Raw genomic sequence first — 26,210 nt, forward strand, 5'->3', positions numbered from 1 at the left:
TTGGCACAGATAAAGCGGTACTTTATTTGCAATTTCTTCACCAGTGTGGCTTTTCAAATTGAGGAATGTTATAAATTGTCCAACTGGTTTTTCATTTGTGGGAGACACATATCTTAATACAATACTCAATTGATCAATATGTGAAAGATCAGGTATAAAGTCGACAGATAAACTGAAGTATCCAGCAGTACTTATTTCATCCACAATAGCTGAACAAACTTTGTCACTCATTAGACCAATGAGTTCATCACATATTGTCTTGGATAAGTATGATGGGTTACCTTTGCAAGCATTCCCATATGTTGAGATATGGCCTGCTAAAAATGGTCAAACTGAGCCACAAGCTCCAACAATCCCAAGAAATTTTCATTGTGCAATGATCCAAATGTGTCATTTGATCCCTTGAAAGGCAGACCACGTTCAGCTAATGTTTGAATAACGGCTATAACACGCTGCAAGACATGTTGCCAGCATTCACGCTCCCCTTTAATTTGTTCTTCCAATTTTTGTGTCAATCCAAAGCACTGTCTTCGATTTAAATATGTCAACATTGAATCTCTGTGAGTAGTGCTATTTTCATGTTGTTCAATTAAAACAGTATTCTGCCAGTTACTAAATCCATCTGCAGCAAACCGGGATGTTGAAGGTTTATGTGCAAAAAGTTTGCAAACAAAACATACATAGACCCTGTTGATGGTGAACACAGTAGCCATTCTTCAGTGTACTTCTCACCATTCGCTTTCATGCCAAAAAATATTTTTTGTGGATAATATCTTGTTTGTTTGCCATTGGTAAAAGTCCGATGTGATTTCTCAAATGGCCCAGTGTGGTGTTGACAGTCACTTGGTCCATGATCTATCCAGTAAGCTACATCATCGGTACTGAAATCAACCCACATACCAGGATCTTTTCTCCTATTATTTACAGCATGAGCAGGTTCAGTCTCTGACATAGCCACACCTTCTAGAACAATGTCTGTTTTACCACCAGGAGTAGGATGATCAGTTACAGTCTCTGACACATGCACATGTTCTGGAATGGTGTTTGTTTCACCAATAGAAGAAGGGTCAGTCTCTGAAACACCTACAGGTTTTGGAACGAAGTTTGTGCTACTGAGAGAAGATGTTGCTTCTGATGGATTCGCTTTGAAAAATGATGTCAGCTTTGGAAGATTTTGGAAAATTTCACTAGTTTTTTGTTTCTTTTCTTCCGCCAGTTTACGTTTCTGTGCTCCACTCAGTTGGTTACGTTTCACCCTGCCCCTTATCTCAGTTGTCTGAACTTAAAAAACCCCCAAATTACACAACTTACACTATTTTTATATATATATATATATATATATATATATAAGAAAAAGAAAAAAAATGAATCAAGTATGTATAACTCAGAAGAATATATCAATAATAAAACATAAATTTATTGCAATACATGACAGGATCTGATTTCCTCGCATTATTTCACTCTACGTTAGTAGCACGCTCCCTTAGGTTAGGTGGGGATAAGTAATAAAAAGAGAACAGAAAAACGGGGGGTAGGGAAGTCTAACAAAGTTCTAATTTTTCCCATGATGACTACTTCAATGCTTTTTTTGAAATATCAAATATCAAATTTTTTAAAAAAATCTAATTTTTTTTGGTGCCCCCTGCTTTGCTAAGCACGTGCATAGTCTGCCTATTGGGTAATCCAGCCCTGTCTACACAGCAGTTAACAGTCCCACATCCCATGATCCTTAGCCCAAGTCAGCTGGCACAGTCCAGCTGTGGGTTTTTAACTGCAGTGCAGACATACCCAGAATATCCCAGCTAAATATGAGGTGGAACAGATTGTTTAGCATAAGTAGCTAACACATTTCAAGGGACCGTTCAAGGTGAAGTAGTCCATTAACAGCCCTGCAGTGGTGGGGGGAAAAAGAAGAAGGGGGAAGACATAAGCCAAAAGCTTGTCTCTCATCAACAGAAGCTGGTCCAATAAAAGATACAACCTCACCCGCCTTGTCTCAGGGCTTGTCGACACTTACTGGAGGATCGACGTTGCAGCAATCAGCGGTCGATTTAGTGGGTCTAGTGAATACCTGCTAAATCAACCACCAATTGCTCTCCCTTGACTCCTGTACTCCACCTGTTCGAGAACAGTAAGGGTAGTTGATGGGAGAGTGTCTCCTGTTGACGTCGCATAGTGTGGACCTTGTGGTAAGTAGGTCTAAGCTACGTTGATTTGAGTTACGTTATTCAAGTCCCAGGTTTTCATTAAATGCCATTAAGCCATGGAGAAAAAATGTTTTTAGTTAACAGAGGTGGGTATGGCTAGGAACAACCCTTGAAAAGATGTTTAAAGTTTTTTGGGTTTGAGGGGGAATAATGCATAACGTGGTAGAATCTGGTGTGTGTAAATATTTGCAAACTTCTGCAAGTTGGAGTCTCAGATGCAGCACATAACTCTCCCCACTTGGATCTGAAGCTGAGAGCAAGTTTAATGCTGATCATAATCAAAGCAATACAGATTAATTACCAGTTTTCTGTAGTAACATAGGACCTGCTCCTGGACCCATTGAAGTTAGTGACTTACTGTCATTGCCTTCGTGGAAGGATGAGGTGCTTACGCTGGTAAGCTTAGTGTTTCTGGTACTTCAGCTTTGCTTGGAGTTCTCCCACATCCCTTGTTTTTGGAGTTAATAGATCTTCTGTGGCTTTAATGTGTGGTACCATTCTTGTATCATGCACTGATATAGCAACATGGTCAGCAGGAGGAGTTTCTGTGTAAGAAGTGGGAGATTGCTATACTTGGCACAGGAGCCATGGGGGCATATGATCCTTTAACTTTTTTGCAAACCTCTCCCTCCATCCCCCAAAATACCCCACATCATGGAGAGAATATGTATAGTAAGTTTTACATACTGTGCTATATACGAGATTATAGAGATACTGTTTTCATGCTTTTACTAATAATGCAGTTTAGCTAATCTTGTGCACAAAGTAAAGACTATAAAGTTTGGCTTGAACTGACAAAAGCCAGGAAATGCTGAGTGAGGGTTGAAATAATCAGGTCAATAGTCTACAGTCTGAAAAGTCCCTCTGTAAATATTTAAATAATCATCACTTTGAGAAATCTATACAGTAAATCTCTAAAAAGAACAGACCATAAATTAGCAAGTGAGATGTCATCTTGGGTCAATTCTTGTCAGCATAAAAAGGATTTTTTTCACTTTTCTTTCTGTGTGATTATTGCCTGCAAAAATAGCTGGTGTGTTCCTGCTGCAGTTGATGTTAATGGGCAAAACTCCCATTGATCTTAATGGAGCAGGATTGGAAGTCACAGGTAGGGTTGTTGGATGCTTGCCAATCTTTCTGTCGTGGGTGGAGATTATACAAACACTTGCTCGTTCTCTCCCTCAGTTTCACCACCTTACTCCCCTCCCTGCGCACCACATAGCTTAGTGAGATCTGGTTGAAGTTTCCAATTCACACAAACACAAAATATCAAAGATCAAAACCACTGAGTTTACCTGCTTTCATGTCAAAACCCTGAAAAGCTACTATTTATTTTTAGTGCAAAGCTATTACTGAGATTCACAAGCCTTGGTGACCCTTTTGATGAACGTACTCAAAGATCTGAGTTTCAAATAAAATTGAGACCAGGTTGTGAGCAGGAGCAGGTTCTCCTACCTATTGGGTGCACTTCTGGGGTGGGGTAAGGGAACCTGGGCTCTCGCACTCCACTGGGTTCTGACTCTGGGCTCTTGTAGGCTAGTTTGGCTTTACTCACCTGGTAGTGTCTTGCGTCAGCCTCAAGTCAGCTTCTGGATCATTTCCTGTCTTATTGTACGTCCCATCCAGCCTTTTGTCCCTGGGAAGCACTGGCTTCTGGTCCTGGTCCCAGTCTCCGGGTGCTGTGGCTCCCCCATTCCCTGGCTTGGTTTGGACTTGGCTCACATCCTTTCCCAGGGCACGTCCTTCTCCCTGATCTGCCAGCCCCTAACTGAGATGTTCATCTGCTTTTTAAACCCTGCCACCAACTTGAGCATGCTCAGCACCATTGGAAGGGCGGGGCCTCCTTAGCCCAGAGTTGCTACTTAGCCCCTTCCTGTCCAGTGAGGGGTTTATACACCTTGTCACACAGACTTAGGGTTTTGTTGCAACATTTTGCAAAGACTTGGTAATAGGCTATATGTCAGTATACTTGAACCATGTAAGTCTTACTTGTGAATTTCCTAGCTCTTGTTGGAAAGTACCACAGCTTTAATTCTAAACATAGTATCATATCAATTATAGTAGTGTACAACATTCGAAAAGAAAGAGCTGAACTAATATAATCATGTAAATCTTGGCCATATTTATCTGCTGTAACTCTCTTCAAGTCACTGGATTTACACCAAGAATGAAATGGACCCATCTTTTTGAAGAAAAAAAAAAGACTTCAGATCACCAGATCTGCATTACAGACCTCCAAAAAGCCATGCTCACATTAAAAAAATAGCTCAGTATTTACCCATTCTTTATTTTTTTCTCCGCTGTGTCTGAATGGAATATACAGTATAGTTATAGTCAACTTTAAAAGGTCTCTTAGAGCAGTCAATATTTGTGCTGCTTGCAAGTATTTTCTGCAGTTGTCCTTATCCACATGAACAGCTACAGATATTTCCCTGTGTACTTGTCTGACTTATGTTTTTAAATCTGCAAGATGACTCTTCCACACGCCAGTACACCCCTATGCAAATCAGATTCTTTAATTTTTATAAGTCACTCCTAACACTCACACCTTCATTCTCATTTAAAAAACAAACTGCGAAAAGAACATGACACAGCCAGGTCTTCAGACTTTTACTATATACTGCAAGTCTCTCAAATAGGTCACTTTCTTACCATTCAGTCTCTTCAGTTAGGCACACTTTACTGTAATTAATTTCTGATTATGTTTTGGAAACCTCCACTCCTCTAATTGATGTGAGGTGTAGAATTAAATCTTATCCATAGGACCACTTAGTGCTCCTTTGCATTCTGTACCCTCTGTGTATCTGTGAATGTACAGGTGAAAATTTTCAAGTTCACTAATTTTGCTTGTCTCAGTTTTCAGGTGTCCAACTTAAAACATGCATAGCCTTTTATTTTTTCCAAAGATATCAGTGCTTTGCTGACAAATTGGAGGTATGTATCTAGTGGGATCCTGCCGGGTCAGTCATGGGTCTGGTACTATTCAATATTTTCATTAATGACTTGAATAATGGAGTAGAGAGTATACTTATAAAATTTGCAGATGACACCAAGTGGGGAGGGACTGCAAGCACTTTGGAGGACAGGTTTAAAATTCAAAATGACCTTGACAAATTGGAGAATTGGTCTGAATTCAACAAGATGAAATTCAATAAAGACAAATGCAAAGTACTTCACTTAGGAAGGAAAAATCAAATGCACAACTACACAATGGGGAATAACTGCCTAGGTTGTAGCACTGCTGAAAAGGATCTGGGGATTATAGTGGACCACAACTTGAATATGAGTTGTTCATGTGCAGCTGCAAAAAAGGCTAATATGATTATGGAGTTTATTAACAGAAGTGTTGTATGTCAGACATAGGAGGTAATTGTCCCTCTGTCCTTGGCACTGGTAAGGCCCCACCTGGAGTACTTTCTCTATTTCTGGGCAGCACGATTGAGGAAGTGTGTGGACTCATTGGAAAGAGTCTAGAGGAGAGCAACAAAAATGATACAGTACAATGTTTAGAAAACCTGATCTATGAGGAAATGTTGAAAAAACTGGGCACATTTAGTCTTGAGTAAAGAAGACCAAGGGGCGATCTGATAAGTATTCCAATATGTTTAGGGCTGTTATAAAGAGTACAGTGATCAATTGTACTCCAAGTTCACTGAAGGTAGGACAAGAAGTAATGGGCTTAATCTGCAGCAAAGAAGATTTAGGTTAGATATTAGGAAAAACTTTGTAACTGTAAGGAGAGCTAAGCTCTGGAATAGGCTTCCAAGAAAGGTTGTGGAGTTCGCATGAAGGGAAGCTTTTAGAAACAAGTTGAACAAACACCTGTCAGGAATGATCTAGGTTTACTTCCACAGCACAGGGGGCTGGGACTTGATGACTTCTCAAGGATTTCCAGCCCTACATTTCTATGATTCTCAGGGCAGGTCTACACTACGGGGTTAAGTCGAGCTAAGTTACACAACTTCAGCTCCATGAATAATGTAGTTGGAGTCGACATAGCTTAGGTCGACTTATTGCAGTGTTTACACCGTGCTGGGTTGACGGGCGAAAGTCTCCCGTTGATTTACCTTATGCTTCTCGTTCCGGTGGAGTACTGGAGTCGATGGGAGAGCGATCTGTGGTCGATTAAGCGGGTCTTCACTAGACCCACTAAATCAACCCCAGGTGGCTTGATCGCCATGGCAAAGTATACAGCTGTAATAATACCAAATAAAATACAGAACTGCAGGTTCTTAGTTATCAAATATGGTGCGTCTGGAGGAGAATTTGAAATGCCCAAATCAAACAAAACCTATGCAGTAGAATCTCAGAGTTACGAACTGACCAGTCAACCACACACCTAATTTGGAACCAGAAGTACGCAGTCAGGCAACAGCAGAGACACCCCCTGCCCAAAGCAAATACAGTACAGTATTGTGTTAAACATAAATGACTAAATAAAAGGGAAAGCAGCATTTTTCTTCTGCATAGTAAAGTATCAAAGCTGTATTAAGTCAATTTTTAGTTGTAAACTTTTGAAAGAACCATAACGTTTTGTTCAGTTATGAACATTTCAGAATTATGAACAACCTCCATTCCTGAGGTTTCATAACTCTGAGGTTCTACTGTATGCTAAAAAAATGTGTCTCTGAAGTATAATATATAAAAGACCAAGCATACAAAGTCTTGTAACAGGTTTTAATTTATTGCAGTATTTTTAACTTACTTGCTGATGTTTTACATTTCTCAGAGATGTTTTCACTTCACTTTCTAAATCTAGATAGTCTGTTTCAACATGTGCATCATAATCCCTGGAAGAGAGCATTTCCCTCTTGTTAATGGGCTATTTCATGGCAGGATGAGGAGTTAATCCATCTGAACTTCCTCACTGCTTATTTTAGTTAAAATACTTCTTGATACTTTGGGCATCTTTTTTGTTTTCTTTTTTAGCAAGATGCTGTTGAGAAGTCTCCTTAGCAAAATAAGAATTAGTAAATAAAAACTCTTAGTATTTTAACTAGAGAGAGGCTAATTTATCTTTCCCTGACTTCAAATATAGTTTAGCATCATGAGTTTGAACAATCTTAGGGGCAAGCATAGCACAGAAGAAAGCGTGCAGCAGTTTTGAAAATCAGACCACTTATTAGGTCATTACATATGGATTTAGAAGCCTAATTTTAGGCACTTACCTTTGAAAATCTTGACTCAAGTTTTCATAAGTTAGCTTCTTTAGAAAAAGTTCTGGCTAGTTAAAAAAATTAAGCAAGTATAATAAAGTTTCCGTGTTGGAAACATTATGTTAGCATTCCATAACTCAAAACTCATTGCCTTTTTTAGAATAACATAGCAAACATCTAGTTTATAATATGGTCTAATTAGTAATCATTTCTGGAGTTGGTTTTTTTGGTGCAGAAAAGTTAAACGATACCCAGGATCAAAACCTGCTCCTGCAGGTTCTTTTAAGTGGTCTTTATAAGATTTTTCTACTGTGTGTGACCAGTCATTGAGACAGAATTGGCCGGAAGGACACCCCCGGAGGTATTTCCTTTTTTTGGGTGGGGACGAGAGAAGGGGGAGTAATATGTGCCTTTTGGAAAAAACACTTTAACACTATGCTCACTTACTGGAGAGAGAAATGACTCCTTCAAAGTTAATGTGTTTTTCTGGTACATAATTATAATCTATTATTATAAAACTGCTTAAATACATTGCAGTGTCTCAGAACTTAACTGTGAGGAAGTAGGTCCATTCCAGTTTTCAGAATAAATTTTATAAACCCTAGTATAAGATTTTGTATTGTGTTTGTTTGTGAAAGGTGAAAAGGACTGCCACTTCGAGGAAGATGGAGCACTGTATATTGGGACTGCCTGTCTTCATAAACGCATGGTAAAAATGACCATATCTGCAATTGGCTCCATTATTAAATTTTATGCAAATTAGTTGCAGCCCTTGGGTTCTTGGGTTTTTTGTCCAAGTGGCTCAATGTTGTGCAACTGCTGCCTACTGTCGCTCTGATACTACTGTGGTGGGTGCCACTGTACAAACCTAGATAGCAACATATTGGGTAACTGGATCTTTAAATTTGGAGTTGGCAACTTGCATCTAAATTCAAAGTTCAAGCTGTTTAGTGAGGTAATACCAATGACTTATAGGACAATATGATAAGTGACTGAACTGATTTTATAAGTGACTAACACCATTAGTTTTTTGGTTTTGTCTTGCTTAGAGGGTTTTACAGATCACTTTATAAAACAAAATCTCTTAAACCTGAAATTCTACATTTAGAGCATAGGCATGTATCAGCCTGCATGTGAAATGCATTGGTACAGTTAGAGCTATAAAGAAACTTTTACACTGTGGAGTGGTGATGTGGTATGTACTCTGTGTGGGAGGATACACTGCAGAGCTGATTGTTTCACCATTTTCTCCTGAAGGTAAAACAAAGCCTGTGGGGAAACTGGTTTTATCCAAGTACACTATGGCAGGGAATTGTATATGAAAGTGTGAATCTTTGCCTCAAGCAGAAAGGTGAGGCCTGACCTAATGAGCTCTGTAATGCATATTGTACTACGTGCACACTTTTGAAACTAGACAGGTGCTAATTATGCATAATGCCAAATTATGCTTAATGACTACACTTTTCTCTGTAGCAGTAATTAATTTGGTTTAGTTATTTTAATTTTAGATTGATTACAAAGATTTTAAAGTGTTTCATAAAGTACTATATAACTGGTACTACTGCAGCATAATGAAGGGTGTTTAGTCCAATAAATACAAAACAAATGCAAAGTTGTAGGTGTTATATTTGATTGAGCTAATTAAAAATAGCAGCTATGAGGTGGAGACCATTAGCAAGGAAACTGAAGCCCTCTACTTCGCCACAGAACTAGTACACAGAATTCATGACCCACAGGAAAAGGGAAAGAACTAGAGGATTTCTGCTTCCAAAGTGCATGCCCCTTGAAATAAAGGGAAATTGCCACTCTTTCAGTATTAGGGCTTCTATTCTTTGAGTGCTGTTGCTGCTACAGGAAGATGGGCACAAGACACTTGATCAGGTCTGCCATTCAATTCAATAAAAGGCAGTGCTTTACATTCACACTAGCTAGTATATTAGCAGATGTAGTGCAAACTTCCCTACTAACATGTTTCAACATTGATCTGAAGGGAGCATGGTAGTTGAGCTTTCCATAGCCAGTCAGTCCTTAGCTGAGAATCCAAATAGGGTGCCAACTGTGATGCGGACAGCTGCTGTGTGTACTAAGATCACCAAATCATTTTACATTGATGAATAAAATTCCAATAACACTTTTTTATAAGTAAAAACTTAGTGAATTAGAGATACAAGGCTCCATATCTCATCACCAAGCTCCAAACAGGGTCACTCACCAAAAAGGAGTCCGGTATAGTTGAAGAGGCTTAGATCTGCTGACAATCTCAATAACATGGGTAGCCAAATCTGTGCTTTATGTATACTTCTTAAATTGTTATTTTAGGTTGGTAGGAGGTATAAACGCAGACAGCTAATAAAACTCAAGCCTCTAAAATCTGTTAGAGAATCCATAAATACTTTCAAATAAATGAACTTCGTTTCACACAAGACTATGGCAAAGCAATAGCAAAATTCTAGTAGCTTGTAATTTTTCCTTTTCAACAACTACACAAAGTAAGAACAAAATAATCACTGTTTTGGGGCAAATGAGAACCCTTATACATTTTTATCCTAGCTTTACAATGGATACTTTTGTAATTGAGAAACTTACTTACTTAAACCCCTGAACTACCTGTAAATATATCTAGGTACTTTGTTGGCCATCTTCGCTATAGTATTCGAGCACCTCCTAATTTAATTTTTAAAAATAGTGACAAATGGTTCATTATTTGTAAAAATGGGGTTAATATTACTTGAAAGATTTTCAGAGTAAGGACTGTCTCTTACTGGATGTGTGTACAGCACAATGGGCCCTGATCTCTGTTGGGGCCTTTACATGGTATCATAATACAAATAATGAACAAAACAGCTTACATCTTCTTGGGCTGATATTATACTCCATTTTCTTTAGGAAAATGAATTGTATTTCAAGGAAGGATGCACAAGAATGTGAACCTTGTCTATTTTATTTGTATAAGTGCCTGTCACATTTCTGGTACTGGACAAATAATAGGTTTAAAGTCTTTTTACTATTCTTTCTCTGTAGGTTAGCAGACACTTTCTCATTTTCTTCACCTGCTGCCTACTTGACTTTAGCCTGACAATGGTCCCTCAGCTGTATGAAGGCAGCTTGAGGGACAATGGTCCCTCAAGCTGCACCTGTTAAGTTTTGGCATCTGGAGGATGTAGCTGATGCATATATGGTTTTTTTTCTGTTTTTAAATTCACACTTTTATTATGTTTTTTCTAAGTCTAGAACAGAAGTGAGAGCCGATCTGATGTGAACCCACATCACTGGGTAATACTAATTGAAGTCTAGAACAAATCTATTTATGTAGATTCTAGCTGCCACCCTCATTTGAGGGTGATGTGGCTCTTTAAAAAAACAAAACAACTCTCTAAAAATCCCGTATTTATTGCTTTCCATGTACATTCAACAGTAGATGTTAGAATACTCCTCAGATCTGTAATTTTTAATGAACCCTTCTTTTCATTAATAATTTAATTGCCAATGATACTAAGAGGCCAAATGTAAATCATTTAGGAAGATGCTGGTATACACAAAGAGTAAGCGTGGTAACTAATAATCTTCGCTAAAGAGTATAGAGCGTCTTACCAGTCAGTTTTTGGCCTACGCAGTTGCAGAGCTCTGAGTATAACACACAGTTTACCCAGACTAATCAAACTACGATTGCAGCGATCCCTTCTTCTTCTTCTACGATCCCAGGTCACAAGTAAGCAAGGAGTTAAATAGGATCTGATGTTACTTTACTTTTATAAATATATATATATCTTGTGATAACTTTATAACTCTAGAATTATACCTTCACTTCCCTAAATGTGCACATCCTTCCTTAATGTAACTGGAGTAAGTGGGGCTATGCTGGGGATGGGATGTACCTTTGGCCAGGCATATCTAAATCAGTCTGAATCGTTTTGCTGATTCTAACCCATGTGGTATTAAGCCTCATTTTATATGAATGTGAAAAAATAGGAGCTTGAGGATCTGGAAGCAAATACCTTTTTTTCTGGAAAAAAAGGAAACCATCTGCCACTTATTTCCCTTCTTAAGTGTTAACATGACATCAGGACAAACAAGGGAAAGGAAACACAAATGTTCCCTGCCAAGGAACACTCTGTTGTATGTAACTTGTTTTAGAGAGGAGCACAGTGTTAACTTGGACTAGTGCTCATTTAGACATGCTTTAATCTGCTTCAGATTGACTTGAACATTTAAAAATGCTGCTGTGATCCCAATATGTAGGACCACTTCTGTTATAGCAAGTCAGAGCAATATTTTCAATATGCATAATCTCTTAGAAAAACTAAGCTCCATTCCTGTGAGTTGTAATTTTACCACATTATGTTTCTCTTGGTTCATGGTTAACTTGTAATTTGGCATGTTAGTTTCTGATGGCAATGACCTAGGTGTCCAAATATTTTACAAATACAGATGGACAACCAAAGTCAAAACATGGTACACCTAATTGCTGAAATCAGTCTTCTTCAAAGCTTCTCTTTACCAAGCACAGGTCTTTGCATTTATTAGAAGGGGTACACAAAAATATTGGTAACGTTATTAGGTCATGCATATTACTTTACAACTCACAGATCACTATTAAATTAACAATAGGAAATAAATGTTCAGCAGACATATAAGGATACAATAGTACATACACATACTCTATTTATGACATCACTGTTTTAGCCTAGTGATAATGCTCAGCAAATATATCAGAACTCTATAGTTGGTTGACGGAAAGGTTGTCAAAGGAGGAAGAAAACTGCTTTAATTTTTCACAACAGTAAAGTGGCTTGACAACAGGAAACACTAATGTGAATTGCCTCATAACAATATGAGGCAAGAACAAGTCAGGTTAAGACTGTATCCTTGCAGCACAAAACATTCACTCATAACATAAACATGCATTGCAAAGCACTGGAGATGGGAAAAACAAGGGGAAACCCACAACACAATGCTTTATTACAACAATTCCACGAAGGAGTATCCAATAGGATAATATAGTGCAGTCATAGTAAGGCCACAATGTTACAATTGATAAGGACCATAAAATGAAGCATTTTGTACTACTACTAATATAGCTTTTCCTCTCATATTATATAGATTTTTATACAGTGTACCTGAATTGTATCTCATCATAGACCTTTTTAAAGATTAACATATTGCTTGGAACAGTAATGGAGGACGGGTCACAGGGATATAAACACTAAATAATATTCACTGTAGATTCTAATCTATAAGCCATATGCAACTGCATGAAACTGATCTTCAAATGGCTAATCAGAAAAAAGGCTAGCAAAGGACTTCCTCAAGTTTCGGATGGTTTCAGCTTTTGCTTCATCCTCATTCACGGATGATCGAAAGAAGGATGATTCTGTGAAACTGAAGGCATTTGTCAAAGACTGTGATTTGCTGCAAGACAAAAGCAATATGGTTGGTATGTTCATATTGTTAGTCAGCTTCCATGTACATATACTATATCCATACAAACTATATGCTGTGTAAAAAGAGAAGAATTTATGGGATGGAAAACAACTTACATGTTCAAACAAAGATGGACAAGCAGAGACAAACAGAGTCAAGTACAACATATAGAACCAATGAATACAGCACTTTCTCTCTATACTTTAGTTTGAGAAATAGGCTGCACCACCTATACTTAAGAGAACAGGTTGCTTAATAATAAAACAGCTTATATTATTGTATGAATCAAAAGGATACTAAATCACCAATAAAATAGAAATGAGAGGAATATTGAGCTTGATTCCCCTCTGTTTCACATTTTATTCCCCCCAACAGTAACCCCATTAATTTCAGTAGCTCCTAGTGCATACAACAGGAGTGAAGAAGAATTGGGCCTATTAAGTCAAATTCAAAGCCAGGGAAACTTGAATTCAAGATGAGTATCAATAAGGCACAATTATGTTCCTTAAGGCTGCAAACATTTATTGACACAAGGAGAAGAGGCATGTCAATACATTTGAAGAATTGGCCCTAAAATTGTAATCTCTTCTGATAAGAACATAAGAATGGCCATACTAGATCAGACCAAAAGTCCATCCAGCCCAGTATCCTGTCTGCCGACAAGTGGCCAATGCCAGGTGCCCCAGAGTGAGTGAACCTAACGGGTAATGATCAAGTGATCTCTCTCTCCCACCCTCCATCTCCATCCTCTGCCAAACAGAGGCTAGGGAGATTTATTGGATGTTTAATCCTTAATTGTGACTTAATGAAACTTTTATTTTGTGAATGCACTTGATTTAAAAAACAACAACAATCTGTCAGTGCTTGTGTATTTACTGTAAGCAGTTAGCAGTAGAACCTCAGAGTTTGGACACCTGAGGTAAGAACTGACTGGTCAACCACACACCTAATTTGGAACCAGAAGTACGCAATCAGGGAGCAGCACATGACCCTCCTTGTCCCCCCAAAAATGCAAATACAGTATAGAACTGTGTTAAATATAAACTACTAAAAAGATGAAGGGAAAGTTTAAAATTTTTTTGACAAGGTAAGGAAACTGTTTCTGTGTTTGTTTTATTTAAATTAAGACGGTTAAAAGAAGCATTTTTCCTCTGCATAGTAAAGTTTCAAAGTGGTATTAAATCAAGGGTCAGTTGTAAATGTTTGAAAGAACAACCATAATGTTCTGTTCAGAGTTACGAACTGTTCAGAGTTATGAACAACTTCCATTCTTGAGGTCTTAGTAACTCTGAGGTTCTATTGTATGCTGGTTTTTTTTGTATTAGTGTTAACATTAACTATAGCATAAATCTCTGTGAAATAGTGAATAAAATATACTTTAGCATACATGAAGGATAAAGTTTGAAGTATAAAACTGTGTCCAATTCATAGAACTTCAAGTGGAATAACTTTTAAAAAGGGTAGCTTAAATTTAAAGCAAAACATTGTATCATCTATCTAATCTAATCTATCTATCTATCTAAAATACCCTAAATATGTAAGCCTTTCAAAAAAGTATCCATTACTTAATTAGTAAAGATAATTAACTTTTTGGGAATGAAATGAACTCTGTCAAGTGTTTATCTTATCAGATCTCAAATAGAATTCAGTAGGAGATTGAGATTTGAACATACAGTACAGGTAACTCAAACAAACCATCTCCCTTGTGATACAGCAGCAACACACTTCTCTAGTTCATATTGGCTCATACTCTGTGGCTTGCAATTTATCCACCTTTACAACAAGCAGTGCTGCATGTATTTCAGTCTTTTAATACATTATAGATGAATTAATGACGGATAAACATTTGTGTTTGCACTAATGAAAGGTGGAGTGAGGGAGGCGAAGCAGCAATTGACTTGATTAGTAACACAAAATAAATGGCCTAATTAAATATTTATTCACAGATTAATAACCTGCATGCACATGTTAGGCAACACTTTGTGGGTGACTACAAAGCACGCACATACAAATATCTATAGTACAGTTAATCCCAAAGGCAAGGCATTTTATTTATGTTCTGAAATCTGTTTGGAGTAAAGTTGCTTCTTGGAAAGTTGCATAAACTAATTTTACCCCTGACAGGGTTAATGCCATACTCTATCTCTAGTTTTGAAATGTTGCCAACTAAAAACTAATTGCCTTTTAAAAGTTATATTTGATGAGAGAAAACTGGATGTATCTCGGAAAAGAAAACTATAAATCTATTTAGATGTAAATTGGGAGCAGAGGTACAAATTAATGGGGAGGGTTAGAAAATCATGCGTATATAATAACTATTTTAAAAGAATAAATTTGTTAGTCTCTAAGGTGCCACAAGTACTCCTTTTCTTTTTAGGAAAATCTTAGTTAGGTTTCAGACAGTTTCTGGGATGGGGAAAATTGTCATTCACATTTTCTTGTGTACACTTAAAGAATGGATTAATTTATCTCAGGACATAAAATCATAGACCACGAATAGTGATATACAACGTCCTATGGGACAGAAACAAGATTCTTCAAGAAACAGCCATACTTGACCCATTTTTTGGGTCACTATTGCCCCCACTGAGTCTCATGTGCTTAACAAGTCCAACTCACTTATTGTGGGGGAGATTCTTAGCAAAGTCTGATTATAGATGCGGAGGGGAGATTTGTTCACATTAGTTTTAGCATATTAGGGGCTAGAAAAAGGGAACTGGTCTCTCATACATTTTTACTGTGTAATACAAAAATTGATCTAGTCTTTTTGTTTATCCAGTTAAGACTATATTATTGGAATATATAATATCGGAAGATCCATTGGAATGTTAGGACATCCCTCCCATTCCTGCTAGCAGCATGTGTGTGTCATGCACACTGCAAGCATTGGAAGAACAAGACTCTTTGCTGCTGCTCTTTTCTTCTCCCTTTCCCTTGGGTCAAGCCATGAGGAGGGAGATCTGTGGGACAGAGGATCCATCAATGGCAGGGCGGGGTTGGCTGGAGATAGCAGCAATTGCATACTATGCCACTTCCTGCTCACTGTTGGTCTGGAGTATCCTCCTACCATGAGGTGTGGAACCCAAGGATCCTTCTCTGTGTTCACTGCACACCATTTATTGTACTGGTACTTATATTTTAACTGCAGTATACAAGGGAGATGGTTTGTTTGAGATACCTGTACTGTATGTTCAAGCAGCAGTGTATAACCTTGAAAGAAACAGTATTGCAAAGAAACCCATCTAACTAACTATTGCATCTGTGTAGCATGTTAATTTGGATTATTTTTCATATAGGCCTTTTGAAACTGAAATCTTTTCTTGTCTGAGTGATTGCAAGGTTAAAAGTTTAAACAGATAAGACTTCCTTTTTTTCTGTGCAGCTTTACTCACAGTGCATGCAAATCATGAGTCAATGATATAAAAAAGGAGAAAAAAAATGAGGGGATGATGCCTCATCAAACCAACCCTGGTTTGAGCTGAAAATGTGCAGGTATCATATGAAATTCTGCTTTTACAGCATTTAGGATGTGGGTATGACTCTCTGAATTGACCTCTTTTTACAGTCAAAAGCACATGTTCTGCTTTGCTGCTATGTATTAGACAGGCACCCAAGCTACTGTTATGGAAACAAAATACAATTATATGGCAGGGGAAGGAGAGAAACAAATATCTTACTTAAGCTGTGGATGAGACTGAGGTTTCTGCTGTGGAGCAGGTTGCGGCTCCGGCTCCGCTTCCATTGATAACCTGGCACTGGAAATACCTTGATCCCGCGCACGTGGTTGTTGAGTTGTAGGGCCAGGTGGACGTTGTGGCTGGGAAGTTGAGGGTTTTGCTGACTGCCCCGGGGGGAACATGCGCTGTGGTTGAAATGGCTCCTGGCTTTGTGATTGCGTTCCTTGGGGTTGTACTGGGCCCCCTAAGTTCAGTACAAGAAAAACTTCATAATGTTACAGTATCAAAGGACGTATATTATATTTTATATCCAACACTTAAAAATAATCCTGGAATCTGTCAACTTCTGTGTTGAGACAATATTCTGCTAGTATGGACCACCAACTTAGTATAGTCAGTACTATTTACCACAACTGATACATTAATACATTCCTTATAGCACCTTTCCACTCCAGCCTTAAATTTACTATGAGATCCAATTAGCCAAACATCCCAGGGATAAATTTGGCCTGGTTCAGTGAGAGGTTTAGCTACAGCAGAATATTCTGATAATTCACCAGTGCAGTTGATTCGTCTATTGTTTTTATGTGATGTTACTACAGTACTGTTGAAGAGCCAAAGCTTTAAAATTATCTCCATAGTTGCTTATATTATTCCATTTACAGTTACCTTTACAGCAGTAAAATAACTTTACAATGACACTGACTGGAGACTTCTGGTAATTTATTAGATTTTGTAGTGAAATATCTAAGAAAAGAATACAGAGAGACCTGAAAAAATCATCACTAATTTATTCTTAGTGACCAAGGAGTCTGAGTTTTTGCTTTTACTGACTAGACTATGAGCTGGCAAATAGAACAGCATTATAAAAAGTCTGGGAATAGCATATGAGGCAGAAACCTAAATTGTGAAATCCATGACAGAACTGATCAGCAGGCTTTTGAAAAGATGCTGTATCATCAGACTGTTGGTTTTGAGGCTTCCTGACTGAAAATGTACTCAGTCAGTTCTCAGTCAGCAGGCACTGCACTGTATGTAGTGTCAGGTGTCTACATGTGGTTTTCACTGGGAGGCTTTTGATGAATTAGCAGTTACAGCAGAATCATTACCCTCACATGTCACATAGCTAATATAGCACATCTGAATGAAAGGGAGGCAGAGGCAGAGCCAGAGACAAACCTTTTTGATAGATTTGATTAAATAATTTTTTGGTCAGGAACTTTGCAGAATGGACATGAACATTAGACAAGCCTATTGATCTAGCTGTTTTGTCAGCTGTTAAATGTCAGAATTTAAGTCCTCTTACAAAGAGATATAATGTCTGTGTAAGATCTCTCATCCTCTTATTAGTCCTCAGAAAAGAAAACACTTTTATATCTGGAAGAAATGGTATCAGCACAATATGCCAGTGCCTTTCTTTTTAAATAGTCATGGCTAGTTTTCCACTTACTGTATAAGATTGTGTGCATGGAAGAACCGAACATACTAGTGCTTCAAAAAGTTTACCACAACTAGGATTATTCAATATTTTGTGTTGGAGAAAGGTAAGGAGCATCTACTTAATACTAGGGAATGGGACTTCATTTTGTAAAGTTTTATGACTTTTTTTAGGAAACCTCAAAAGTGGTAACAATCTTGCAACATCTTAACGATACTCATTTGCTTATTAGCCTCCCTTCACTCAGTCCTGGAAAACAAATATTCCCCTCCACCTCCCACTTACACATAGTGGCTTGAATGCCAGAAACTTTACACTGAAGACAGATGTAACTTTCTTTTATTGCACATTAAGCTGTACAAGATATTTCACATAAAAGATATACTGCAGTCACACTTCCAGCATCTGCTCACTTTCTTGCAGCTGGGTTGTACAAAAAGGCAACAATCATGAAAGAAACCAAATAAAGAAATAAATAAAATCTGAACATTAATCCTACACTGTAAACATCTGTTCCCTGTTACTCACAAACTTGCACCTAAGCATGCTTGCATGCAGAGACATTTTGACTTGCTGCTTCTCTGTGGTATGAAGTAATAGGTATGTGCCCCTCTAACTTTTACAATCAACAAGCTGAAGTCCTACCTGAAATGCAATTCTTTTCTTTGCACTCCGCACATACAACTCACAAATGTCACATGAAAGCACTTGTGATTACTCACACTACTACATGCAAAACAACACCCACTGCTTTAAATAAAAATCACTTGGTTAACAGATTCATTTCTTCACCCCAGGACAGTATGATTTATTCTCATCTATGATATCTGAAGGTAAGAATTTGTGAACCTGATCTTAAGTGTATTTTCTCCATACGCAACAAAAATAGCCAATGTCGTCATCAAAAAGATCATTGACTCAGAAAAACACAGATCACTAAAGCAAAATTTCATGTAATTTACTGATCGGCAGTAAACAATAGCATTCACCGTTAACATTTAAATAGCTAATAATGCATATATAAATTCTCATCTTGCCAGCCTGTTTTTACAATTAATAAAGTTCACAATGCTGAGTTTTTTTTGTTGTTGTTGGGTTTTTTTCAGTGTTTGTAGGGAAAATTAAAAATAGAACATAATTTTTTTTAAAGGAAAACAATATTGTTTGTATTAAGCTAGTGACCATTATTTGCCTTTGTCTAAATGACAAAATACAGTGCTGTGCCTTGCTTACAACTAAGTTTTACAGTATGCTAGAATAGTGCAGGTTGTGTTCTTAGGCTAGATCTCTCATAACAATTCAATGGCCTGCCTGGATATTGCTTGTTATATTGAAGAGTAAATTAGTTATGTGAAAGTCATAAGCAATTATGGTTATAGAAAGTCTGGCAAAAGTCAAACATCTCAGGTCTTTTTGCATTTTGAGTTATGAATAAAGATAAGGCCGTGTTTAGTGGTTAATCCTGGAATATAATTTTTTAATGTATATCTTGATATTTGAGTGAAAATAGTGGCACTGAGATGTAGTAAATTACTTATCTATTTGTTTCATATTACAGTTAATGGGACAGAGCCTTAGCTGGTGTAAATCAATCCAGCTCTATTGAAGTCAGTAGAACTATGTAGAATGATACCAGCTGAAGTCCCGATATTTAGCAAACAAGACATTTTAGGGGGCTCAATAATCCTGCAGACACTTCCCACCAAATACCATGAGATTAATTTAACCTTTTTAGCTAGGTAAAGAATTTTGGGGTAACATTTGTCTTAGGTTTTTGTAGAAACCATAGATGACTAATTCTAGACAAAAGAAGCTACTTAATTGAATTGAGATACATTAAATACTCACATTGTCAATGAGATATTGCACACAGGTGGCCCATTTACATAGCTTTGTAGCTAATAATTTAATGCAGAATTGATTAAAAATATGAACACCAGTATGTAAAATACAGGATATTTAAATGTTCCTGGGAAGAAGTCTCTTGTTTTATGGAATCACTGAAACACTAGAGTTCTACATCTTACCTATAAATAAAATTCAAATATTAACAGACTTTATAAAATTATTTAAAAAAAAGCCTCAATCAACAAATACATTAAATTATATCTTTTAGAATGTCTATCTGAATCACCTATCCATGTTAGTCATGCAAAAAAAATTACGAATATCACACGCACACACTCACAGAGTTAAGCAAAAGTATTTAAATCTGAACCTGGGTTGTTGTTTACCCCACAATATATAATACTTAAAAAATACTGTCTAACCATCCATAATATACAGTCGCACTGGACTCTGTAGAGGCACAATTCTTTGTACACTGTTGACAACAGCCCTGAAATCACAAGTTATACAGAGAAACATAGGTAAGCATTACAAGCACAGACATGAACAGGTAAACAACCACACAGTATAGTTGACACTGCATAGAAAAAACACAGTCCAGGTCAGCACTGAAACAATGCAAAAACTGCACATAAACTGGTATGTTTGCTTTTAAGGTTGGTTTTTGGCTTTAACCCCTACTTTTATTGTCAATTATTTAAGTAGCCTGGACTTGTTTTGGTCCTACTGCAACGCCATTACAGTCGAGAATATACTGTAAACAACCTTGAGGTGGTGGTCGCTGAGGTGGGATTTTGTTTGGCTCTGGTTCCTTAAGTGATCCACTCTGGAAGATAAATACAAAAAAAAGAAGACACATAAAAATAGAGCAGCACAGTTGCACTGAGTTTACTGATGTTTCCACTGAAAGCTCTCCATTTAGTTTCGGGTTTAAAATATGCTCTTCAGTTTTCTCCAGGTAAAATCAAGTCTAGTTTAGTTATTGCCAGTCACAACGCATGAATCCTGGCATACAAGAACTCAGCTTTGGGATAATTAAAAAAAAAAAACCCAAAACCTCTCCCTTTTCAGCATGAGGTTACCACTGTATAACATGAGCAGGAGACAGAGTAGCAGCCGTGTTAGTCTGTATCCGCAAAAAGAACAGGAGTACTGTAGCCCACGAAAGCTTATGCTCAAATAAATTTGTTAGTCTCTAAGGTGCCACAAGTACTCCTGTTCTTTATGAGTAGGAGAGTGTCTTATCTTCCAAAGATTGCCTTCCCAAACCTCACCATAGCTCATGTGAGGCCTTTTTCCTTCAATTCCTGCTATCTTGAACAACCTTTTCTCTATCACATTGACTGTTACCACTTTTTCAATTTAGATTTTAAAACTCTTCTTCCTTCCTCATTCCTTTCCCTGTATTTTTGAGCTCATGAATAAATACTTTGACATAATTTCTACATAAAGTGGACTCACTCCTGCTTCCACAGAAATTAATGCATGCAGGATTATGCCCAATGGGCCAAATTTTGCCCTCTGTTACACCTGTGTGTTCAATGAGATACTAAGGGGACTTCAATAGTTACGTGAATGTAAGTTAGGAAAGAACTTAGTCTTTTTCAGTTACAACTCAAGGACATTCCCCTGCAGTTTAGAAACAAACATAGTGGAACTTTGCTGGTCCTGGAGTATCAAAGTGACATTGACTATAGTTTTAGCTGTTTCATTAAGTGAATTGAAAGCAAAAACATAATGGAAGCAAAAACATAATGGAAAAAAAATTACTTTATTCTATCCCATCTAGCATGTAATAGTTAACTTTTCAAAATAGGATATGTATTTGGCAGTATTGCTTTCAACATATTCTTGTCCAGAGGAAGAGATGGGCCGAAACAAAAATTTTGGAGCAGAACACCCTCTGGGAACATAGGCTCTGGATCCAAGCTTTGGGCCCATCGCTAATATTTTTTAAAATATAATATGTTAACTCTGGACAAAATACCTGTGCTTTATTTTTACTTTTTTAAGAATGAACAAGAAATTATTGCCTTCTGCCTAGAGAGGAAAAAAACCTAGAATCTATTAAAGGGTGAATGTAAAATGAATGAACATACAATCCTTGCAAAACTTACTTTTCTTCAGAAAGATTTGTGTTTGATCTTAAAACTGAAAATACATGTTACCATTAATGATTGGAATTCCAGGGGAACCTAGAAATTGTAATTTTTGTGTGTTGCAAGGCAACAGTATTCTATCCTAAGCAGCTGTGCAATGTTGCTTTATGTCTGCTTTAGCTGCATAAATAAAAGGGGACATGACAGATCTGACACTCTAATTGTTCAGTATTACAAACTTCAAGATGAGAAGAAGGGGGGTTAAAAATCAATGTATAGTATGAATGGGCCAAAATCTGCTTGTCACAAGAAGAGTTGATCCAATAATACAGTCTTCTGTAAACATTAATACAAGGATTGTGAAGGAGAGGAGAATTTCACAAGGAGAAACAGGGATCCCCACACTTAGGAAGATCACTTTAAAACTCCTGGATCGCGAGTGGGTCAGAGTTCTGACCTCCAGAACTACACATGAAAGTCCAATCAGCCCTCCAACAACTGTGATGATATGGGAAGTGTATTGATATTTGCATTGTATCTCACTGGAGCAATGTCAGTCTTTCCTGTGATAGCTGGGAAACCTGCACAGGGAACTGGAAACTCTGGAAGGTTCACCTGGAGGAGTTTCCTCCATATTGTTCCAGTGCAATTCTGATGCAGCTCACACCTTCCTCTGTGTGCCATCAGGACACGTAGTGCTCCACACTGTGTGGAGACGATGCATGTTTTCTGTGGCATTGGTAGGGGAATGTTATCTGCCTCCTCCCCCTATGCAAAACCCCAAATGGATGGTGCATTTCCTGTGGAAGCAGGATAGAATGCTGCAACGGAGAAGACTATTCCCCATTCTATGCCCTTGAGGCAGGGATCTCTGGGGTTTACATCCCCTCTATCTGTGGAGTTCTGTGGTGGGTGGGCACAGGCCTCCAATAGTAGTTTCTGGAGGACTGACTGAAACCAATCATGTAATTCCTGTTAGAGAACTGAAACCCAAACAAATTGCTCTATGTTAGACATGCCTGCTGGTATTATCCTTCTTTTAGGGAGAGAGAGCGTGAGAGGGTATGGGGGAAGGGAAGGTTAAGAGGAGTGCTGTCTGCTCACACACTGGCAGAAGAAAGCTGTGAGGGAGATGGATTTATTTTTTAACCTAAAGTAAGGGGTTGTGTATACAAGTACAATCCAGTCTTTTATTTACAGGAAAAGAAAATGGGAGCTGGTGATTTAATATGTAAAACTAGCTATGAATTCTAAACAGAATATCTGTAGGTCCTTAGTCACCTCCATACCTGGAGGCTAAAGTAGTGCTGCAATTTGTTTACATGTTGTCAGGGTCTTTGGTTTAATCACAGATCATATCCAACTCCCTTATCACCACACCACCAGTATTTCTGCAGTCCAGCTCCCTATCTATCTCCCCATCTATGAGGAAATGCCTTTATCTTAAACGAAGCTTTCCAGAAAACTTGGTAGCATTTTCCCCTCACTCAGGTTTCTCTGATGCATGCCCTACCTTGGCAGTTCTGAAGTTTCAGAGCCCCTGCATACTTTCCTACTGATGTTATAATTGCTTCACTCTATTCACTGACTGCAGCTGTCCTGGTTCTTCCACCCACACGTCCTTTCTTCACCAAATATCACCTGGAGCTTAGAAACCTCACCCACTCTCCAGGCCAATCACATGGCTAAATTATGTTTGCCAACCCACCCAGGCTAACCCCAAAAGGCCTAATTCACCCTATATTACTAACTTGAGAAATGTGACTCTTGGGGTTTTCAGTGAACTGCAGTAATCTGTTCCCTTTCAGGAGCCTGCCTTTGACATTTAAAACAGGCTGGGAATCCACAGTCTTCTAACTCCATACTTGGTTGCTTTCTTGAGCCAAATCTTCTAATAAAATCTAGGCTTCTCTTAAAGCTGCAGTTGCTGGCAAATCAACTACAGCCTGTTACTTCCCACCTTTCTAAGGTGTTGTGTGCTAATGCAACTGCAAACATTCTAACTCCTTGTGGAAAATCTAATTCCTGTGAGCAGAAACCCACAGGGACGACATCCGTCTTGAAGAGCTATTCTTCCCTCCTAATATTCATATACTTGCCACCAGGCTAAATCTGTTGCCAGTTTATTTCTCTTAGCACAAACAAGATATTGTACATCAAACATTTTGGTCTCAAACCCATTCAATAGTTAGTCCAGACCGGTCTGGAACCAGGGCTATGGAATTCCAGATAACTTATGTAAAAGTCCCAAAACAGCCCATTGCTTGGATGCCTAGGGCCGAAGAGAGAAAATGGCTGGTCTAATATCTAATTAGTGTGTGTGTGTGTGTGTGTGTTGTACAGTGCTTGATATGGCTCTGAATACCTCAGAGGTGAAGTAATTAAAATGGTAATGAATGCCCTTTGGGGGCATATGCCAATTCCCATGGAATAAAACTCTCATGTCATGTCTGATTACTTTTTCTGCACTTAAGTTTGAAACTGAATACCCAAAAGACAGGGGGATTGTAATGTTACTAAAAACATCAAGTCTTGAATTGCCTATTTGTGGAATCTCCCATTTTCAGATGAGATTGATTTGTATTATATATTTATAAAAACCACTAACTTTTACCCAGGAAAGCCCTCTCTAAGCTAGTGACATTCCAGTTGTGTATGTAATGAGAGGTGCATTAGTTGCATATTGATATATATTAAAAAAGCATGAGCTAGCAATTTTGGCCAGAGTATCCCTTTAGTGGTAAAATAATCCCATTGGTGTGGAATGCTGCTTCTGTACCATTTTCTCCCACTCCACAGAAACGTATAGATGCTTTTTGCTTGAAATGTGTTCCCTAGAATTTTAGGGGGCAGAGGTTGAAGATAGGACTGGCTATCCCCCAAAGCACTGCCCCCTGTTACTCCATGGATTAGAATTAGATTGTACTAATGCTTGATCTATATATAAAAGTATCATACTTATATGTATTTGTGACGTTGGGATTGTCTGGCTAGTGTCAAAGTGGGTGGGTGCAGAAGGCTGTAATTTGGCAGGGAAATAGCCCTTGGGCAATAGAGCTATTATGCTGCATCCCAGTGAAAATTGGTTTTGATTTGGCTGAGTTAGAAGGATTTGAAAACCAGCACTGGAACATGTATAGTGGGTTTATTTAACACAATGACTGAAACTTTTAATAGGTGTCTCTACATTCAAAAGGAAATAGGGCTGCTCAACACCTTGGTAGTTTAAGAGTAAATTAAATATAAAGAGGCCTTACTTATTCAGTGCAAGAGCATCTAGATGCTAAATGAGTTTAGGAACTTTGTAGGAGAGCAGAATCAATGTATCCCTTCTCCTGCAGAGATACCTAAGGGGAGTGATTCCTTAGCACCTGACTACACTATAATTAAGTATGGTGAATGTGGCAGAGCTACTGGTTACTGTACCTATTGCGCTGTGAATGAGTCATGGCTAATGGTTGCTCACTGATTGCTTTACTTTACTATATAATGAATGTGGCAGGGCTGCTACTGGTTGCTACTCATTGGTACCATACTGTATATTCAATGCAGATTAAGCAAGGCAGTGTGACTGCATACTTTACTTTACAGTTACATTGCAGAGACAGGTGGTGGGGCATACCTTACTACTCAAAGAAGCCACTTTCATCTTGCCTCCTGAAGCTGCACAAAGCATTATATAAACAGGGGCAGTGGGTAGCTGACTATGTTCCAGAGTCTATTGACTGCATGCCCTTGGGGAAGGTAGCTGGCTCCTACGATCTAGCAGTTTTGCATGTCAGTGTGCAATCCTGCCTGCTGATCTGCAGGGGAAATGTGGATGGAAGGGACTCTCTAGAACAGCCAGGCAGGGTTGCACCCTTGTGCTGTAGTTTGATTATAGAGGTCTCCACAGAAAAGAACTAGTTCTAGGAAACAGATAAGCAGGGTGACATGTTGGCACAGGCCTTGCTACAGAATCAGATTCTTATTGTAAGAAAGCATGGTTATCTGATACCAGTGAGACTGACACATGATTTTATACATGTTGCATTTTCATTAATTCCTCCCCCTTCCCGGTGGAGCTGTTTCTCCAGGTTGAGATCGTCAAGATGAATTCAAGAGTTGGAAAAATGTAGATCAGCTATTGTTGTTACTAAACAATCTCTTCCAGTTACTTGTCTATAATTCCTCGGTATTTTCTAGCCAACGTGTGCGGAAAAAATTCGTATGAGAAATGAATGAAATCATTTGGTTCTTATGAAATGTAAAAGCTTTGAACATAAGAATGGCCATAGTGCTTCAGACCAATAGTCCATCTAGCCCACTATCCTGTCTTCCACCAGTGCCAGATGTTTCAGAGGGAATGAACATAACAGGCAATT

General features: G+C 38.1%; 1 protein-coding gene across 2 annotated transcripts in view; it reads right to left on the reverse strand.

The window, feature by feature from the left end:
* Window positions 1-11,854: 11,854 nt before the first annotated feature.
* SYN2 (synapsin II) overlaps window positions 11,855-26,210 on the reverse strand; it is a 393,703-nt gene continuing 379,347 nt past the window's right edge. For both annotated transcript variants that reach the window (XM_038410236.2, XM_043518660.1), the window contains exons 11-13: window positions 20,513-20,573; window positions 16,462-16,705; window positions 11,855-12,772 (exon numbers count right to left, since the gene is read on the reverse strand). In XM_038410236.2, coding sequence (XP_038266164.1) covers window positions 12,637-12,772; window positions 16,462-16,705; window positions 20,513-20,573 — 441 coding nt within the window. In that variant the 3' untranslated portion in view covers window positions 11,855-12,636. The remainder of the gene's footprint in view (window positions 12,773-16,461; window positions 16,706-20,512; window positions 20,574-26,210) is intronic.

This window comes from Dermochelys coriacea, chromosome 7 (genome assembly GCF_009764565.3).
Source record: "Dermochelys coriacea isolate rDerCor1 chromosome 7, rDerCor1.pri.v4, whole genome shotgun sequence".
Classification (NCBI taxonomy): domain Eukaryota; kingdom Metazoa; phylum Chordata; order Testudines; family Dermochelyidae; genus Dermochelys; species Dermochelys coriacea.